The 20,012-nt window shown below is 42.5% G+C and overlaps 2 protein-coding genes and 2 pseudogenes across 2 annotated transcripts; 2 read left to right on the top strand and 2 right to left on the bottom strand.

The window, feature by feature from the left end:
- The first annotated feature begins 3,267 nt into the window (after positions 1 to 3,267).
- LOC129852784 (polyubiquitin-like) lies at positions 3,268 to 4,533 on the top strand. The gene is made up of 2 exons (XM_055918441.1): positions 3,268 to 3,420; positions 3,844 to 4,533. Exon 2 carries the CDS (start codon positions 3,853 to 3,855, stop codon positions 4,321 to 4,323), a length of 471 nt encoding a protein of 156 aa, XP_055774416.1. The 5' UTR covers positions 3,268 to 3,420; positions 3,844 to 3,852; the 3' UTR covers positions 4,324 to 4,533.
- A 597-nt stretch (positions 4,534 to 5,130) lies between these two features.
- On the bottom strand, positions 5,131 to 8,461 carry LOC129852861 (peroxisomal membrane protein 2-like; annotated as a pseudogene).
- Positions 8,462 to 11,720: 3,259 nt separating this feature from the next.
- Positions 11,721 to 12,937, top strand: LOC129852783 (polyubiquitin-like). Its single transcript, XM_055918440.1, has 2 exons — positions 11,721 to 11,824; positions 12,248 to 12,937. Exon 2 carries the CDS (start codon positions 12,257 to 12,259, stop codon positions 12,725 to 12,727), a length of 471 nt encoding a protein of 156 aa, XP_055774415.1. The 5' UTR covers positions 11,721 to 11,824; positions 12,248 to 12,256; the 3' UTR covers positions 12,728 to 12,937.
- Positions 12,938 to 13,534: 597 nt separating this feature from the next.
- On the bottom strand, positions 13,535 to 16,865 carry LOC129852860 (peroxisomal membrane protein 2-like; annotated as a pseudogene).
- Between the last annotated feature and the right edge of the window lie 3,147 nt (positions 16,866 to 20,012).

The following is a 20,012-nucleotide window of genomic DNA, read 5'->3' as shown; positions in this document are numbered from 1 at the left end:
CACCTACCATATCCACCAGGTGGCGCCCCTGCACACAAAATGCACTGTTTTCTTCTTCGTGTGTGGTTTTCCGGCAGACGAGACGCTTTGTTGACTATTGGTGCCTTTCACAGCTCGGAAAATGCATTGCACATTTGTTCACAAAAAAGGGAAATGGGGGAAAAGGAAATGACCACAGCAATAAACGCCAAGAAGCCAACCTTACCAATGCACAAACTGTACGGGTCACTCTGTACTGGCCTTTTACTCACAGGGATCCTCTCAGGGTCCCTCACCCTTTTCCCACCATCCTTTACTTTCCTCACTGCCTCAGCATGACACTTTCTGCACTGTTCTCACCCTGGAAACTTCAACCTGTCTCACTCGCACAGGACATTTCTGATCCCCAGCAACATGACCACCCGAAAAATGTAAACACTGCGCTTTGAACACCAAAACCACACTCCTTTGAACTATGCTCTCCTGCACAATTCACACCTCAGAATCTCCCTCCTTTATACTGCTGCAACATGACCATAAACTTGGCACCTGAAACACCATAGTGGGTTCGTAAAACAAAAGCTCTCACAGGATAACTTATATACTCTAGCATGATTTTATCTGGCAAACACTTTACATCAAAACTCAGAAGGACAGACAGGGTCTTCTCAGTCTCGCGCTCCCCATTGGGTCTGCGTCTCACCAAACGGAGTGCATCACAGACACCAGGGATCCTCAACTTCAGTCGATCCACCTCAACACTCAACGCCACCCCTGTTATCACTCCTTTCAACTTCGCTCTGCTCCGGAGAGAATAGCAGGCCACGGCTCTCGTTCCGTGTCGGGAAACGTGAGTCCACTTCTGGATGCTTTGACCAAATTGACAGAACCCAACTCCTTCTTTACCCAGCCTGATTCAACAAACGGATCAGCTAAAAGGCATGGATCCACTTTCTCCATGAATCATACTCCTACGGGGCAGAGTCATCTCAGGCAATTTTCTGGTCATTGGTGTGAGGCTCGGAAGCCTTCACCTCACCTGTCGGCGCATGTTTTTCCTCTTCACTTCTGTTAGGTTCAATTTGAGAGAGTTCACTATCCGTCGACTGCTCAGGGTTTTCAGGAGCGGAACATGGCATTATCTCTCCTGTACTTGACTCAAAGAAGAAAGTACTCTGCTTGTGTTTCGCAGATGTCGGTTTGGGTTTGAACCTCGCACCCTTCTTTTTGCCTCACATCACTTAGTCTTTTGCCATCTTGCCTTCTTCCAGTCGTCAGTCTCAAAGGTTACAACCGTTTCCAAAACACTGCCTCCATCATCTACCGGCTGCATGTCATGTTTTGTATTTCAAATAGTACCAAACTAAAACCTGAGATGTTTTGGTTTGGTTGTTTTTAAGTTTTTGTTTCTTGAGGCCTGTCATGCAAATAGCGTCCGCCTGAAAATGGTTGTCCCCCCCAGGCCCCTTGAAAAGTCTCTGAGACCCCCCGAGGCTCCCTAGTTGAGAAACACTGTTGTAGTGTAAGTATGCAATACATTTTCTTTGGTATACCTTCCCAATCTGCCTTTTAGTTAAATTGGAGCATCTTACGCCATGACTGTAATTGCTGCTAAGTCATATGGCTAAAAATATAAATACCCAAGCGTTCTCTGCTCTCATTGCTTATGACAGAAATTAGAATGACCAAGAATTCTGCCTCAAGGCACATCTGTAATGTAAAATGACTTGTATTTTACTAACAGGACATCAGCGGTGAAAGGTGTCCTCACAGACTTAGTGAGAGAAAAGGCTAAGCTTCATGGGTTGGCACAGGAAACAACAACAAACACTAAACACCTATACTTCTCAGAAGTCTACACCTGATTGAACTGCTTTTAACACCACTTACCTCAGCTGACATGGCAGACATCAGTTCTGACTCATTAGAATTACATCAGTCAAATGCACAGAGGTCATTGACCCCTGGAAATATCCATAGAGGCAGAAATTAAAGAGGAGAACATAAATTACTGGAGAATATAGAAGTTACTGTACATCCACTGGTTACTGTTTGTACTAGAGAACATACGGGTGAATAACTTTGGGTACAGTCTGACTAAGATGTGTAGTCTGAAAGACATGATTCAACTACTGACAAAATAAACATGTGTTGATATCATTTTGGGGAGGATGAGGCAGGGTATAGTCTTTTTATTTGTATTGCTGTTAAAATTCCCTCTGCACTCACAAAGGTGTATGTCTGACGTATCACAAGATGCCTGCAATTGTTCATCATTGTTAGTATCATCTGGGCCTGGGTTTTCCCAATGAGGTTGGGTTTAGGCATTAGGTTTCTCTTTCCTTTCTGGTGTTTGACATATCTGTGTTGAAAAATAGGGAATTATCTAGAATGATAGGGAATGATCTAGAACCTGGTTCAATGATAGGGAATGATCTAGAACAGGGTTCGGCAAAAGGCGGACTGCGGGCCAAACCGGGCCACAATACGTTTTGGGCCCCCCAAAGTTTTTGATCAAAATTAGACTACAATCATCAGGAACTATGCAGAAATCTGTTCACCAAATACTCCCACGAATAGAAAACTAGATGTGATCGTGTTTCAATGTAAAAGTATGTCAAAGTATGAAATTATTATTATTTTTTTTAAATACAATCTAATTCTTGTCTTAGTTGTGGTCAATTTGTAGTGTACAACTTATTATAATTATGTTCTGGCATCTGGATCATCCCCTCCGACAAAAATCGGCCGGCGGCTGAATCTATATAGTTGCCTACCCCGATTTAGAATAATGAATTATATGGAATGGTCTAGAGCAGGGGTGTCAAACTCATTTTACCCGAAGGCCGCATTCGGTATTCAGCGACGTCTGGAGGGCAGCACTGACATCTAAAAAAAAATATTTCCTTGCCTCAAAATTATGAATTGTCGATGCTCCCCGGCTGTCTAGTGATTATTAGAGAGCTGGACAGACAGTCAAGAAACTGTAGTTTCATTTTTAGTCACCGGCGGGCCGGATTGGAACCCCTTGCGGTCCGAATGTTTGACACCCCTGAGCTAGAGTGATCTTTGTAAATTTCAGTGTGATATGCATCAATTAAATCAAAATTGGGCATACTTTGATTGGGGGCAAGTCGTCATTGGGCAATATCAAATAAACAATTTATTGCACTCAACTTTCTGCAAACAGCAGCAGACTACATCATTATTTTATAATAGAAACCGAAAGCTGCGAGACAGAGAGGGAAAAACGAATCTCAATTTGAGGGGCGGGGCAGATCAGATGTTATATACAGACTGCTCAGATGTACACTGACAGAGCTATCATCATCTTTCATCGGATAAGTTTCAATTGTCAGCAAACGGATTTACCAACAGTATTTCTAAAACAAACTTGCAAGACTTCACAACAACAACTTCTCAACAATATCTAGTGAACATGTAAGTAATTTTCCATTATTAAGCTACAACAGGCCTATCTTACAGAAATATACTGGAGAAAAAAAGCTTAACAGCATATCAAGCAAATTATTTTAAAATTGGTTAGTTATTACAATGGGCTGAATAAATGGTCATGTTAAAGCCTGTAGGTAAATACAAAAGTTATAATGCATTGTACAGTATAACTTGTCATGAGCGTGTATGACTCCCTTATGTCTTTCAATCACCTCATAATGATTCTCATTATATACCAGCCATTTGAGTCAGCTGAAATGTTGGATAGAGACAAAACATTTCAACAAGTTATAAAGCATTACACCTGTAGACTTTAAGTAAAGTGTTACTAAACTGATTCATTCAAAACATTCAATTGAGCTATGCTAATGTAAGACCAAATAAATAATACATTAAATCCTCTTTCAGATATCTATCATGGAACTCACTATAACACTTTTGAACGGGAACTCACTTCCCCTGACAGTTCAGCCACACACCACCGTGGGGTCTCTCAAGAGTTTGATTACACAACACTTTGGAGTGGCCACAACAAAGCAGAGGCTGTTAGGTGTCAATGGGAGCAACATCAGTCTCAGCGATGATTCAAGAACTTTGAGCGACTATGGCCTGCATTCAGGATCTAAAGTGATGGTGCTGATTACGGAGCCCGCTCCTATCCAGGTGTTCCTGAAAAACGAAAAGGGCCAGACACACACATATGATGTGGTGCCTGGTGAGACTGTAACCCAGTTCAAAGCCAAGGTACAAAACAAGGAGGGAGTCCCTGCCAACCAACAGAGGCTAATTCATGAGGGTAGGCAGCTGGAGGATGGCCAGAGGCTGGAGTACTACAACATCACAAACCAAAGCACCATCCATCTGACGCTCCGTCTAAGGGGAGGCTGAAGAAACCCAGGATCGACCTGAAACCACCTGTCACATGAAGCCCTTAACTTATTATGCATTCCATGTCTATAGAGAAAAAGCAATCAATCTTGAACAAAAATGTGAATTGTTCTCATTTGTATTCAATTGTAAATGTTAAATTAAGCATGGCTGATATAAGCGTATATTAATGAGATTGTTATCAAGTAATAAACATGTATAAAACTAAAACTGTCAACCATCATTGTCATGACTCCAACTCAAAAGAAAAGATAAAGCAACATAAGGTACTGGTCAGTTTCTTGTCCGTTGTGCTATTGCTCCCTTATTTGACATGATAGAGACAGAGCAGTAACATTTACAGTTGAGTTGACTCAAACTGACACAAGGCAGTCCACATGAGGAAACTACAGGCCGGCCTTGTCAGCAATATACACAATGTTTCATGGTCTGATGAAAATCCTAAACGTTGCATGTTCAGATGGTTTTAAATTAGTTTGATTCAAGGCCTGAAACAGTTACTATTATTCATTTCCTACAGCACATTTGCTTTGCTTCATCTTAAATCATACAAATATAAATGTGCATCTATGAAGAATAGGTAACATGCATTTACCATTGCTCAAACCAAAATACACCTTGGCACAAAGGAAGCATACTCAAGTGTTTCAATTAATTCAATATTTTAAATATCAGTTAGAATACAATTAAGGCTTATTATTTCAGTTATAAGTTGTTTTGCATGTGAGCAACACATTGAAGGTGTTAGGATTTCGTTAGTGTAGCACCTTGTGTAGCGTTTGACCAAAGTCCTAAACACCACCCCAGTTAACTTGCCTGGTTGTACCAGCTTGCTGCACTGGCATTCACAGACCAGCCCTTGTAACATGATGTAACTCCTGAGGCACACACACACACGGTGCCCTCTTCATTCATCCATTTGCGAGAAATTCTTGGGAGGCTACACTTCCTCACAGATGCAAGCTAAGCATTCCAAAATAATGCCACCAATTTGGTAAACAGCACTCGAAACTGAAAACACAAAAACACAGATTGGCAACAGAGCACCACGGTACATTCCAAATGTATGCATCCTTAAAAGAAAGCCAATGAGAACTGCTCACCTGTACAGGCACATAGTACACATAGGCACATACACACCCTACTCAACGAATTGGATGCAGTCTATCACAGTGCCATCCGTTTTGTCACCAAAGCCCCATATACTACCCACCACTGCGACCTGTACGCTCTCGTTGGCTGGCCCTCGCTTCATACTCGTCGTCAAACCCACTGGTTCCAGGTTATCTACAAGACCATGCTAGGTAAAGTCCCGCCTTATCTCAGCTCACTGGTCACCATAGCAGCACCCACCCGTAGCACACGCTCCAGCAGGTGTATTTCACTGGTCACCCCCAGGGCCAATTCCTCCTTTGGCTGCCTCTCCTTCCAGTTCTCTGCTGCCAAAGACTGGAACGAACTACAAAAATCTCTGAAACTGGAAACACTTATCTCCCTCACCAGCTTTAAGCACCAGCTGTCAGAGCAGTTCACATATCACTGCACCTGTACATAGCCCATCTATAAATAGCCCAAACAATTACCTCATCCCCTACTGTATTTATGTATTTATTTATTTTGCTCCCTTGCACCCCAGTATTTCTACTTTGCACATTCACCTACTGCAAATCTACAATTCCAGTGTTTTTAATTGCTATATTGTATTTACTTTGCCCCCGTGGCCTTTTTATTGCCTTTACCTCCCTTATCTCACCTCATTTGCACACATTGTATATAGACTTGTTTTTGTACTGTATTTTTGACTGTATGTTTGTTTTACTCCATGTGTAACTCTGTGTTGTTGTATGTGTCGAACTGCTTTGCTTTATCTTGGCCAGGTCGCAGTTGTAAATGAGAACTTGTTCTCAACTTGCCTACCTGGTTAAACAAAGGTAAAATAAAAAAATAGTTGATGTTGATGAAATGGAAGGGGATCCACACTTTCCAGTTCATCTTCAAAGCAGGCCAATAAATACTATTCACTTTTCTCTGGAGTCTGCCCACCTCTTACCCTAAAACAGCGTTAGAATGTATTAAAATGAATGTACAGGCATGACAATAGTTGTCTGTGCCCAATAATGTTTGTACCATGTTTTGTGCTGCTACCATGTTGTCCTGCTGCCATGTTGTGTTGATACCATGCTGTGTTTTCATGTGTTGCTGCCATGCTATGTTGTTGTCTAAGGTCTCTCTTTATGTAGTGTTGTGGTGTCTCTCTTGTCGTGATGTGTGTTTTGTCCTATGTTTTCACTTAATTTAAAAAATTTAATCCCAGCCCAAGTCTCCGCAGGAGGACTTTTGCCTTTTGGTAGGCCGTCATTGTAAATCATCAATCAAATGAATTTATAAAGCCCTTGTTACATCAGCAGATGTCACAAAGTGCTATACAGAAACCCAGCCTAAAATCCCAAACAGCAAGCAATGCAGATGTATAAGCACGGTGGCTAGGAATAACTCCCTAGAAAGGAAGGAACCTAGGAAGATACCTAGAGAGGAACCAGGCTCTGAGGGGCAGCCAGTCCTCTTCTGGCTGTGCCGGGTTGAGATTCTAACAGTACATGGCTAGGCGCACGGGATGGAAGAGCACCAGTAAGCCAGTGACTCAGCCCCCGTAATAGGTTTAGAGGCAGAGAATCCCGGTGGAGAGAGGGGAACCGGCCAGGCAGAGACAGCAAGGGCGCTTCGTTGTTCCAGTGCCTTTCCGTTCACCTTCACACCCCTGGGCCAGACTACACTCAATCACTGGACCTACTGAAAAGATGAGTCTTCAATAAAGACTTAAAGGTCGAGACCGAGTCTGCATCTCTCACACAGATAGGCAGACAATTCCATAAAAATGGAGCTCTATACGAGAAAGCACTGCCTCCAGCTGTTTGCTTAGAAATTCTAGGGACAATAATGCATCTTGTGACCGTAGCGTGACCAAATCGGAGAAATAGGTAGGAGCAAGCCCATGTAATGCTTTGTAGGTTAGCAGTAGAATTTGTTCCTAAGTGACTTGTCCAGTTAAATAAAGGTTAAATAAATCAACAATAGTCTGGATTATAAAGTAATTCATTAACCACTAACAGAAATGAACTGTCTGATAAGTACTGCATAATTCCACTAGTGCAAATGTAAACTGGCAGACTAATAACCAGTCCCTGCTTAAAGTTTGAACCACACAGAGTAATACCAATTTTGGTGGTTATCGGATCCAAGCAGTGAGAATTAATTCAGGTGTATGGTGCAGGAGAGTCGTTAAGGGGGCAGCTGACTAACCTCTTGGATGTCCATAACACAAAAGAAAACCAGCAGGTATGCAGGGGCGAAGATAAGGCGATCCAAGAGGAAGCGTTTGACCATGCAGTAGGGAACAGTGGTAGGCATCACACCTCCATAAGTTGGTCAAAGTAATGAGCAACCTGAAAAAAAACAAGGGAAATACTATGGCTGTGTTCAATTTACAGTAGATTGCAATAGATTACATTGTAACAAGAAACAACCTTGTTGAATTGATTTGGACATGACTTTAACCACTATTTTTTATTTAACTTTTATTTAACTAGGCAAGTCAGTTAAGAACAAATGCATATTTACAATGACGGCCTACCCCGGCCAAACCATAACCTGAACGATGCTGGGCCAATTGTGCGCCGCACTATGGGACTCCCAGTCATGGTCAGTTGTGATACAGCCTGTAATCGAACCAGGGTCTGTAGTGACGCCTCTAGCACTGAGATGCAGTGCTTTAGACCGCTGCACCACTCGGGAGCCTCCCAATGCCCACTCATAAATGGCAAAGCGGGCAGGTCCTGAAATGTCCATCTCCTTCACTGGGGACCTTTCTTTGGCCTTTTGTTTTACTTCCAATGCTTGAGATAGAAGATTTCCCAAGGCAGAGATAATGCCACTGAAAAACACGCAGACAGTTTATTTGTTGTCATGGTGGTGGTCAGAGTTGAAGAAAGTTTTATTTAAGTGATTTCAAACAATGTAACTATGATAAAAGCAACTGTTGTCAGGAAAGACAAAGGGGTTCTCAGAGCAGAGGCTGATTGGCTGAAAAGACAGAGAGACAGTGGAAAGGTCTTGGCAAAGGACACATTTACCTTGGCATAGTTTGCAAATCAAAGTAGCCCCATACTCTTACAAGTCAACCACAAACAGGGTTGGGGTGTAATTGATTACATGTAAACTGAAAATACAGATACTTTTGAAAAACTAAATGATTACTTTGAAATTCAGAAAGGATGTTAGCAAAGAAAATACTTTATGAAACCTTTATTTTCTCAATGACAATCAATTGAATATTGAAAAAAGGTGCATGTTGGGCCTCCTGAGTGGCGCAGTGGTCTAAAGCACTGCATTGTAGTGTTGCGGCATCACTACAGCCTGGGATCGTACCCAGGCTGTGTCAAAACCGGATGTGACCGTGAGTACCATGGGCGACGCACATTCGGCCCAGCGTTGTCCGGGTTAGGGGAGGGTTTGGCTGAGGGGGCTTTACTTGGCTCATCGCGCTCTAGCGACTCATTGTGGTGGGCCTGGCGCCTGCAGGCTGACCTCAGTCATCAGTTGAACGGTGTTTCTCCCGACACATTGGTGCAGCTGACTTCTGGGTTAAGCAGGCGGGTGTAAAGAAGCACGGCTTGGCGGGTCATGTTTCAGAGGCAAATACTCTACATCAAAACTCAGAAGGACAGACAGGGTTTCCTCAGTCTCGCGCTCCCCTCCGAGTCTGCGTCTCACCAAACGGCGTGCATCACAGACACCGAGGATCCTCAACTTCAGTCTATCCACCTCAACACTACCCCTGTTATCACTCCTTTAAACTGTGCTCTGCTCCGGAGAGAAAAGCAGGCCACAGCTCTCATTCCGAGTCGGGAAACGCGAGTCCACTTCTGGATACTTTGACCGAATTGACAGAACCCAACATCCTCTTCACCCAGCCTGATTTCACAAACGGACCAGCCAGAAGGCATGGATCCACTTTCTCCATTAATCATACTCCTACGGGGCAGAGTCATCTCGGGCAATTTTCTGGTCATTGGTGTGAGGCTCGGAAGCCTTCACCTCACCTGTCGGCGCATGTTTTTCCTCTTCACTTCTGTTAGGTTCAATTTGAGAGAGTTCACTATCCGTCGACTGCTCAGGGTTTTCAGGAGCGGAACATGGCATTATCTCTCCTGTACTTGACTCAAAGAAGAAAGTACTCTGCTTGTGTTTCGCAGATGTCGGTTTGGGTTTGAACCTCGCACCCTTCTTTTTGCCTCACATCACCTAGTCTTTTGCCATCTTGCCTTCTTCCAGTCGTCAGTCTCAAAGGTTACAACCGTTTCCAAAACACTGCCTCCATCATCTACCGGCTGCATGTCATGTTTTGTATTTCAAATAGTACCAAACTAAAACCTGAGATGTTTTGGTTTGGTTGTTTTTAAGTTTTTGTTTCTTGAGGCCTGTCATGCAAATAGCGTCCGCCTGAAAATGGTTGTCCCCCCCAGGCCCCTTGAAAAGTCTCTGAGACCCCCCGAGGCTCCCTAGTTGAGAATCACTGTTGTAGTGTAAGTATGCAATATATTTTCTTTGGTATACCTTCCCAAGCTGCCTTTTAGTTAAATTGGAGCATCTTACGCCATGACTGTAATTGCTGCTAAGTCATATGGCTAAAAATATAAATACCCAAGCGTTCTCTGCTCTCATTGCTTATGACAGAAATTAGAATGACCAAGAATTCTGCCTCAAGGCACATCTGTAATGTAAAATGACTTGTATTTTACTAACAGGACATCAGCGGTGAAAGGTGTCCTCACAGACTTAGTGAGAGAAAAGGCTAAGCTTCATGGGTTGGCACAGGAAACAACAACAAACACTAAACACCTATACTTCTCAGAAGTCTACACCTGATTGAACTGCTTTTAACACCACTTACCTCAGCTGACATGGCAGACATCAGTTCTGACTCATTAGAATTACATCAGTCAAATGCACAGAGGTCATTGACCCCTGGAAATATCCATAGAGGCAGAAATTAAAGAGGAGAACATAAATTACTGGAGAATATAGAAGTTACTGTACATCCACTGGTTACTGTTTGTACTAGAGAACATACGGGTGAATAACTTTGGGTACAGTCTGACTAAGATGTGTAGTCTGAAAGACATGATTCAACTACTGACAAAATAAACATGTGTTGATATCATTTTGGGGAGGATGAGGCAGGGTATAGTCTTTTTATTTGTATTGCTGTTAAAATTCCCTCTGCACTCACAAAGGTGTATGTCTGACGTATCACAAGATGCCTGCAATTGTTCGTCATTGTTAGTATCATCTGGGCCTGGGTTTTCCCAATGAGGTTGGGTTTAGGCATTAGGTTTCTCTTTCCTTTCTGGTGTTTGACATATCTGTGTTGAAAAATAGGGAATTATCTAGAATGATAGGGAATGATCTAGAACCTGGTTCAATGATAGGGAATGATCTAGAACAGGGTTCGGCAAAAGGCGGACTGCGGGCCAAACCGGGCCACAATACGTTTTGGGCCCCCCAAAGTTTTTGATCAAAATTAGACTACAATCATCAGGAACTATGCAGAAATCTGTTCACCAAATACTCCCACGAATAGAAAACTAGATGTGATCGTGTTTCAATGTAAAAGTATGTCAAAGTATGAAATTATTATTATTTTTTTTAAATACAATCTAATTCTTGTCTTAGTTGTGGTCAATTTGTAGTGTACAACTTATTATAATTATGTTCTGGCATCTGGATCATCCCCTCCGACAAAAATCGGCCGGCGGCTGAATCTATATAGTTGCCTACCCCGATTTAGAATAATGAATTATATGGAATGGTCTAGAGCAGGGGTGTCAAACTCATTTTACCCGAAGGCCGCATTCGGTATTCAGCGACGTCTGGAGGGCAGCACTGACATCTAAAAAAAAATATTTCCTTGCCTCAAAATTATGAATTGTCGATGCTCCCCGGCTGTCTAGTGATTATTAGAGAGCTGGACAGACAGTCAAGAAACTGTAGTTTCATTTTTAGTCACCGGCGGGCCGGATTGGAACCCCTCGCGGTCCGAATGTTTGACACCCCTGAGCTAGAGTGATCTTTGTAAATTTCAGTGTGATATGCATCAATTAAATCAAAATTGGGCATACTTTGATTGGGGGCAAGTCGTCATTGGGCAATATCAAATAAACAATTTATTGCACTCAACTTTCTGCAAACAGCAGCAGACTACATCATTATTTTATAATAGAAACCGAAAGCTGCGAGACAGAGAGGGAAAAACGAATCTCAATTTGAGGGGCGGGGCAGATCAGATGTTATATACAGACTGCTCAGATGTACACTGACAGAGCTATCATCATCTTTCATCGGATAAATTTCAATTGTCAGCAAACGGATTTACCAACAGTATTTCTAAAACAAACTTGCAAGACTTCACAACAACAACTTCTCAACAATATCTAGTGAACATGTAAGTAATTTTCCATTATTAAGCTACAACAGGCCTATCTTACAGAAATATACTGGAGAAAAAAAGCTTAACAGCATATCAAGCAAATTATTTTAAAATTGGTTAGTTATTACAATGGGCTGAATAAATGGTCATGTTAAAGCCTGTAGGTAAATACAAAAGTTACAATGCATTGTACAGTATAACTTGTCATGAGTGTGTATGACTCCCTTATGTCTTTCAATCACCTCATAATGATTCTCATTATATACCAGCCATTTAAGTCAGCTGAAATGTTGGATAGAGACAAAACATTTCAACAAGTTATAAAGCATTACACCTGTAGACTTTAAGTAAAGTGTTACTAAACTAATTCATTCAAAACATTCAATTGAGCTATGCTAATGTAAGACCAAATAAATAATACATTAAATCCTCTTTCAGATATCTATCATGGAACTCACTATAACACTTTTGAACGGGAACTCACTTCCCCTGACAGTTCAGCCACACACCACCGTGGGGTCTCTCAAGAGTTTGATTACACAACACTTTGGAGTGGCCACAACAAAGCAGAGGCTGTTAGGTGTCAATGGGAGCAACATCAGTCTCAGCGATGATTCAAGAACTTTGAGCGACTATGGCCTGCATTCAGGATCTAAAGTGATGGTGCTGATTACGGAGCCCGCTCCTATCCAGGTGTTCCTGAAAAACGAAAAGGGCCAGACACACACATATGATGTGGTGCCTGGTGAGACTGTAACCCAGTTCAAAGCCAAGGTACAAAACAAGGAGGGAGTCCCTGCCAACCAACAGAGGCTAATTCATGAGGGTAGGCAGCTGGAGGATGGCCAGAGGCTGGAGTACTACAACATCACAAACCAAAGCACCATCCATCTGACGCTCCGTCTAAGGGGAGGCTGAAGAAACCCAGGATCGACCTGAAACCACCTGTCACATGAAGCCCTTAACTTATTATGCATTCCATGTCTATAGAGAAAAAGCAATCAATCTTGAACAAAAATGTGAATTGTTCTCATTTGTATTCAATTGTAAATGTTAAATTAAGCATGGCTGATATAAGCGTATATTAATGAGATTGTTATCAAGTAATAAACATGTATAAAACTAAAACTGTCAACCATCATTGTCATGACTCCAACTCAAAAGAAAAGATAAAGCAACATAAGGTACTGGTCAGTTTCTTGTCCGTTGTGCTATTGCTCCCTTATTTGACATGATAGAGACAGAGCAGTAACATTTACAGTTGAGTTGACTCAAACTGACACAAGGCAGTCCACATGAGGAAACTACAGGCCGGCCTTGTCAGCAATATACACAATGTTTCATGGTCTGATGAAAATCCTAAACGTTGCATGTTCAGATGGTTTTAAATTAGTTTGATTCAAGGCCTGAAACAGTTACTATTATTCATTTCCTACAGCACATTTGCTTTGCTTCATCTTAAATCATACAAATATAAATGTGCATCTATGAAGAATAGGTAACATGCATTTACCATTGCTCAAACCAAAATACACCTTGGCACAAAGGAAGCATACTCAAGTGTTTCAATTAATTCAATATTTTAAATATCAGTTAGAATACAATTAAGGCTTATTATTTCAGTTATAAGTTGTTTTGCATGTGAGCAACACATTGAAGGTGTTAGGATTTCGTTAGTGTAGCACCTTGTGTAGCGTTTGACCAAAGTCCTAAACACCACCCCAGTTAACTTGCCTGGTTGTACCAGCTTGCTGCACTGGCATTCACAGACCAGCCCTTGTAACATGATGTAACTCCTGAGGCACACACACACACGGTGCCCTCTTCATTCATCCATTTGCGAGAAATTCTTGGGAGGCTACACTTCCTCACAGATGCAAGCTAAGCATTCCAAAATAATGCCACCAATTTGGTAAACAGCACTCGAAACTGAAAACACAAAAACACAGATTGGCAACAGAGCACCACGGTACATTCCAAATGTATGCATCCTTAAAAGAAAGCCAATGAGAACTGCTCACCTGTACAGGCACATAGTACACATAGGCACATACACACCCTACTCAACGAATTGGATGCAGTCTATCACAGTGCCATCCGTTTTGTCACCAAAGCCCCATATACTACCCACCACTGCGACCTGTACGCTCTCGTTGGCTGGCCCTCGCTTCATACTCGTCGTCAAACCCACTGGTTCCAGGTTATCTACAAGACCATGCTAGGTAAAGTCCCGCCTTATCTCAGCTCACTGGTCACCATAGCAGCACCCACCCGTAGCACACGCTCCAGCAGGTGTATTTCACTGGTCACCCCCAGGGCCAATTCCTCCTTTGGCTGCCTCTCCTTCCAGTTCTCTGCTGCCAAAGACTGGAACGAACTACAAAAATCTCTGAAACTGGAAACACTTATCTCCCTCACCAGCTTTAAGCACCAGCTGTCAGAGCAGTTCACATATCACTGCACCTGTACATAGCCCATCTATAAATAGCCCAAACAATTACCTCATCCCCTACTGTATTTATGTATTTATTTATTTTGCTCCCTTGCACCCCAGTATTTCTACTTTGCACATTCACCTACTGCAAATCTACAATTCCAGTGTTTTTAATTGCTATATTGTATTTACTTTGCCCCCGTGGCCTTTTTATTGCCTTTACCTCCCTTATCTCACCTCATTTGCACACATTGTATATAGACTTGTTTTTGTACTGTATTTTTGACTGTATGTTTGTTTTACTCCATGTGTAACTCTGTGTTGTTGTATGTGTCGAACTGCTTTGCTTTATCTTGGCCAGGTCGCAGTTGTAAATGAGAACTTGTTCTCAACTTGCCTACCTGGTTAAACAAAGGTAAAATAAAAAAATAGCTGATGTTGATGAAATGGAAGGGGATCCACACTTTCCAGTTCATCTTCAAAGCAGGCCAATAAATACTATTCACTTTTCTCTGGAGTCTGCCCACCTCTTACCCTAAAACAGCGTTAGAATGTATTAAAATGAATGTACAGGCATGACAATAGTTGTCTGTGCCCAATAATGTTTGTACCATGTTTTGTGCTGCTACCATGTTGTCCTGCTGCCATGTTGTGTTGATACCATGCTGTGTTTTCATGTGTTGCTGCCATGCTATGTTGTTGTCTAAGGTCTCTCTTTATGTAGTGTTGTGGTGTCTCTCTTGTCGTGATGTGTGTTTTGTCCTATGTTTTCACTTAATTTAAAAAATTTAATCCCAGCCCAAGTCTCCGCAGGAGGACTTTTGCCTTTTGGTAGGCCGTCATTGTAAATCATCAATCAAATGAATTTATAAAGCCCTTGTTACATCAGCAGATGTCACAAAGTGCTATACAGAAACCCAGCCTAAAATCCCAAACAGCAAGCAATGCAGATGTATAAGCACGGTGGCTAGGAATAACTCCCTAGAAAGGAAGGAACCTAGGAAGATACCTAGAGAGGAACCAGGCTCTGAGGGGCAGCCAGTCCTCTTCTGGCTGTGCCGGGTTGAGATTCTAACAGTACATGGCTAGGCGCACGGGATGGAAGAGCACCAGTAAGCCAGTGACTCAGCCCCCGTAATAGGTTTAGAGGCAGAGAATCCCGGTGGAGAGAGGGGAACCGGCCAGGCAGAGACAGCAAGGGCGCTTCGTTGTTCCAGTGCCTTTCCGTTCACCTTCACACCCCTGGGCCAGACTACACTCAATCACTGGACCTACTGAAAAGATGAGTCTTCAATAAAGACTTAAAGGTCGAGACCGAGTCTGCATCTCTCACACAGATAGGCAGACAATTCCATAAAAATGGAGCTCTATACGAGAAAGCACTGCCTCCAGCTGTTTGCTTAGAAATTCTAGGGACAATAATGCATCTTGTGACCGTAGCGTGACCAAATCGGAGAAATAGGTAGGAGCAAGCCCATGTAATGCTTTGTAGGTTAGCAGTAGAATTTGTTCCTAAGTGACTTGTCCAGTTAAATAAAGGTTAAATAAATCAACAATAGTCTGGATTATAAAGTAATTCATTAACCACTAACAGAAATGAACTGTCTGATAAGTACTGCATAATTCCACTAGTGCAAATGTAAACTGGCAGACTAATAACCAGTCCCTGCTTAAAGTTTGAACCACACAGAGTAATACCAATTTTGGTGGTTATCGGATCCAAGCAGTGAGAATTAATTCAGGTGTATGGTGCAGGAGAGTCGTTAAGGGGGCAGCTGACTAACCTCTTGGATGTCCATAACACAAAAGAAAACCAGCAGGTATGCAGGGGCGAAGATAAGGCGATCCAAGAGGAAGCGTTTGACCATGCAGTAGGGAACAGTGGTAGGCATCACACCTCCATAAGTTGGTCAAAGTAATGAGCAACCTGAAAAAAAACAAGGGAAATACTATGGCTGTGTTCAATTTACAGTAGATTGCAATAGATTACATTGTAACAAGAAACAACCTTGTTGAATTGATTTGGACATGACTTTAACCACTATTTTTTATTTAACTTTTATTTAACTAGGCAAGTCAGTTAAGAACAAATTCATATTTACAATGATTGCCTACCCCGGCCAAACCATAACCCAAACGATGCTGGGCCAATTGTGCGCCGCACTATGGGACTCCCAGTCATGGTCAGTTGTGATACAGCCTGTAATCGAACCAGGGTCTGTAGTGACGCCTCTAGCACTGAGATGCAGTGCTTTAGACCGCTGCACCACTCGGGAGCCTCCCAATGCCCACTCATAAATGGCAAAGCGGGCAGGTCCTGAAATGTCCATCTCCTTCACTGGGGACCTTTCTTTGGCCTTTCGTTTTGCTTCCAATGCTTGAGATAGAAGATTTCCCAAGGCAGAGATAATGCCACTGAAAAACACGCAGACAGTTTATTTGTTGTCATGGTGGTGGTCAGAGTTGAAGAAAGTTTTATTTAAGTGAATTCAAACAATGTAACTATGATAAAAGCAACTGTTGTCAGGAAAGACAAAGGGGTTCTCAGAGCAGAGGCTGATTGGCTGAAAAGACAGAGAGACAGTGGAAAGGTCTTGGCAAAGGACACATTTACCTTGGCATAGTTTGCAAATCAAAGTAGCCCCATACTCTTACAAGTCAACCACAAACAGGGTTGGGGTGTAATTGATTACATGTAAACTGAAAATACAGATACTTTTGAAAAACTAAATGATTACTTTGAAATTCAGAAAGGATGTTAGCAAAAAAAATACTTTATGAAACCTTTATTTTCTCAATGACATTCAATTGAATATTGACAAAAGGTGCATGTTGGGCCTCCTGAGTGGCGCAGTGGTCTAAGGCACTGCATTGCAGTGTTGCGGCATCACTACAGCCTGGGATCGTACCCAGGCTGTGTCAAAACCGGATGTGACCGTGAGTACCATGGGCGACGCACATTCGGCCCAGCGTTGTCCGGGTTAGGGGAGGGTTTGGCTGAGGGGGCTTTACTTGGCTCATCGCGCTCTAGCGACTCATTGTGGTGGGCCTGGCGCCTGCAGGCTGACCTCAGTCATCAGTTGAACGGTGTTTCTGCCGACACATTGGTGCAGCTGACTTCCGGGTTAAGCAGGCGGGTGTAAAGAAGCACGGCTTGGCGGGTCATGTTTCAGAGGCAAATACTCTACATCAAAACTCAGAAGGACAGACAGGGTTTCCTCAGTCTCGCGCTCCCCTCCGAGTCTGCGTCTCACCAAACGGCGTGCATCACAGACACCGAGGATCCTCAACTTCAGTCTATCCACCTCAACACTACCCCTGTTATCACTCCTTTCAACTGTGCTCTGCTCCGGAGAGAAAAGCAGGCCACAGCTCTCATTCCGAGTCGGGAAACGCGAGTCCACTTCTGGATACTTTGACCGAATTGACAGAACCCAACATCCTCTTCACCCAGCCTGATTTCACAAACGGACCAGCCAGAAGGCATGGATCCACTTTCTCCATTAATCATACTCCTACGGGGCAGAGTCATCTCGGGCAATTTTCTGGTCATTGGTGTGAGGCTCGGAAGCCTTCACCTCACCTGTCGGCGCATGTTTTTCCTCTTCACTTCTGTTAGGTTCAATTTGAGAGAGTTCACTATCCGTCGACTGCTCAGGGTTTTCAGGAGCGGAACATGGCATTATCTCTCCTGTACTTGACTCAAAGAAGAAAGTACTCTGCTTGTGTTTCGCAGATGTCGGTTTGGGTTTGAACCTCGCACCCTTCTTTTTGCCTCACATCACTTAGTCTTTTGCCATCTTGCCTTCTTCCAGTCGTCAGTCTCAAAGGTTACAACCGTTTCCAAAACACTGCCTCCATCATCTACCGGCTGCATGTCATGTTTTGTATTTCAAATAGTACCAAACTAAAACCTGAGATGTTTTGGTTTGGTTGTTTTTAAGTTTTTGTTTCTTGAGGCCTGTCATGTAAATAGCGTCCGCCTGAAAATGGTTGTCCCCCCCAGGCCCCTTGAAAAGTCTCTGAGACCCCCCGAGGCTCCCTAGTTGAGAATCACTGTTGTAGTGTAAGTATGCAATACATTTTCTTTGGTATACCTTCCCAATCTGCCTTTTAGTTAAATTGGAGCATCTTACGCCATGACTGTAATTGCTGCTAAGTCATATGGCTAAAAATATAAATACCCAAGCGTTCTCTGCTCTCATTGCTTATGACAGAAATTAGAATGACCAAGAATTCTGCCTCAAGGCACATCTGTAATGTAAAATGACTTGTATTTTACTAACAGGACATCAGCGGTGAAAGGTGTCCTCACAGACTTAGTGAGAGAAAAGGCTAAGCTTCATGGGTTGGCACAGGAAACAACAACAAACACTAAACACCTATACTTCTCAGAAGTCTACACCTGATTGAACTGCTTTTAACACCACTTACCTCAGCTGACATGGCAGACATCAGTTCTGACTCATTAGAATTACGTCAGTCAAATGCACAGAGGTCATTGACCCCTGGAAATATCCATAGAGGCAGAAATTAAAGAGGAGAACATAAATTACTGGAGAATATAGAAGTTACTGTACATCCACTGGTTACTGTTTGTACTAGAGAACATACGGGTGAATAACTTTGGGTACAGTCTGACTAAGATGTGTAGTCTGAAAGACATGATTCAACTACTGACAAAATAAACATGTGTTGATATCATTTTGGGGAGGATGAGGCAGGGTATAGTCTTTTTATTTGTATTGCTGTTAAAATTCCCTCTGCACTCACAAAGGTGTATGTCTGACGTATCACAAGATGCCTGCAATTGTTCATCATTGTTAGTATCATCTGGGCCTGGGTTTTCCCAATGAGGTTGGGTTTAGGCATTAGGTTTCTCTTTCCTTTCTGGTGTTTGACATATCTGTGTTGAAAAATAGGGAATTATCTAGAATGATAGGGAATGATCTAGAACCTGGTTCAATGATAGGGAATGATCTAGAACAGGGTTCGGCAAAAGGCAGACTGCGGGCCAAACCGGGCCACAATACGTTTTGGGCCACCCAAAGTTTTTGATCAAAATTAGACTACAATCATCAGGAACTATGCAGAAATCTGTTCACCAAATACTCCCACTAATAGAAAACTAGATGTGATCGTGTTTCAATGTAAAAGTATGTCAAAGTATGAAATTATTTTACATTTTTAAATACAATCTAATTCTTGTCTTAGTTGTGGTCAATTTGTAGTGTACAATTTATTATAATTATGTTCTGGCATCTGGATCATCCCCTTCGACAAAAATCGTCCGGCGGCTGAATCTATATAGTTGCCTACCCCGATTTAGAATAATGAATTATATGGAATGGTCTAGAGCAGGGGTGTCAAACTCATTTTACCCCGAAGGCCGCATTCGGTCTTCAGCGACGTCTGGAGGGCAGCACTGACATCGAAAAAAAAAAAAATCCTTGCCTCAAAATTATGAATTGTCGATGCTCCCCGGCTGTCTAGTGATTATTAGAGAGCTGGACAGACAGTCAAGAAACTGTAGTTTCATTTTTAGTCACCGGCGGGCCGGATTGGAACCCCTCGCGGTCCGAATGTTTGACACCACTGGGCTAGAGTGATCTTTGTAAATTTCAGTGTGATATGCATCAATTAAATCAAAATTGGGCATTCTTTGATTGGGGGCAAGTCGTCATTGGGCAATATCAAATAAACAATTTATTGCACTCAACTTTCTGCAAACAGCAGCAGACTACATCATTATTTTATAATAGAAACCGA

This window comes from Salvelinus fontinalis, chromosome 4 (assembly GCF_029448725.1).
Source record: "Salvelinus fontinalis isolate EN_2023a chromosome 4, ASM2944872v1, whole genome shotgun sequence".
Taxonomy (NCBI): domain Eukaryota; kingdom Metazoa; phylum Chordata; class Actinopteri; order Salmoniformes; family Salmonidae; genus Salvelinus; species Salvelinus fontinalis.
The sequence above is the reverse complement of the archived record's forward strand: the minus strand, read 5'-3'. Positions and strand labels throughout refer to the sequence as shown.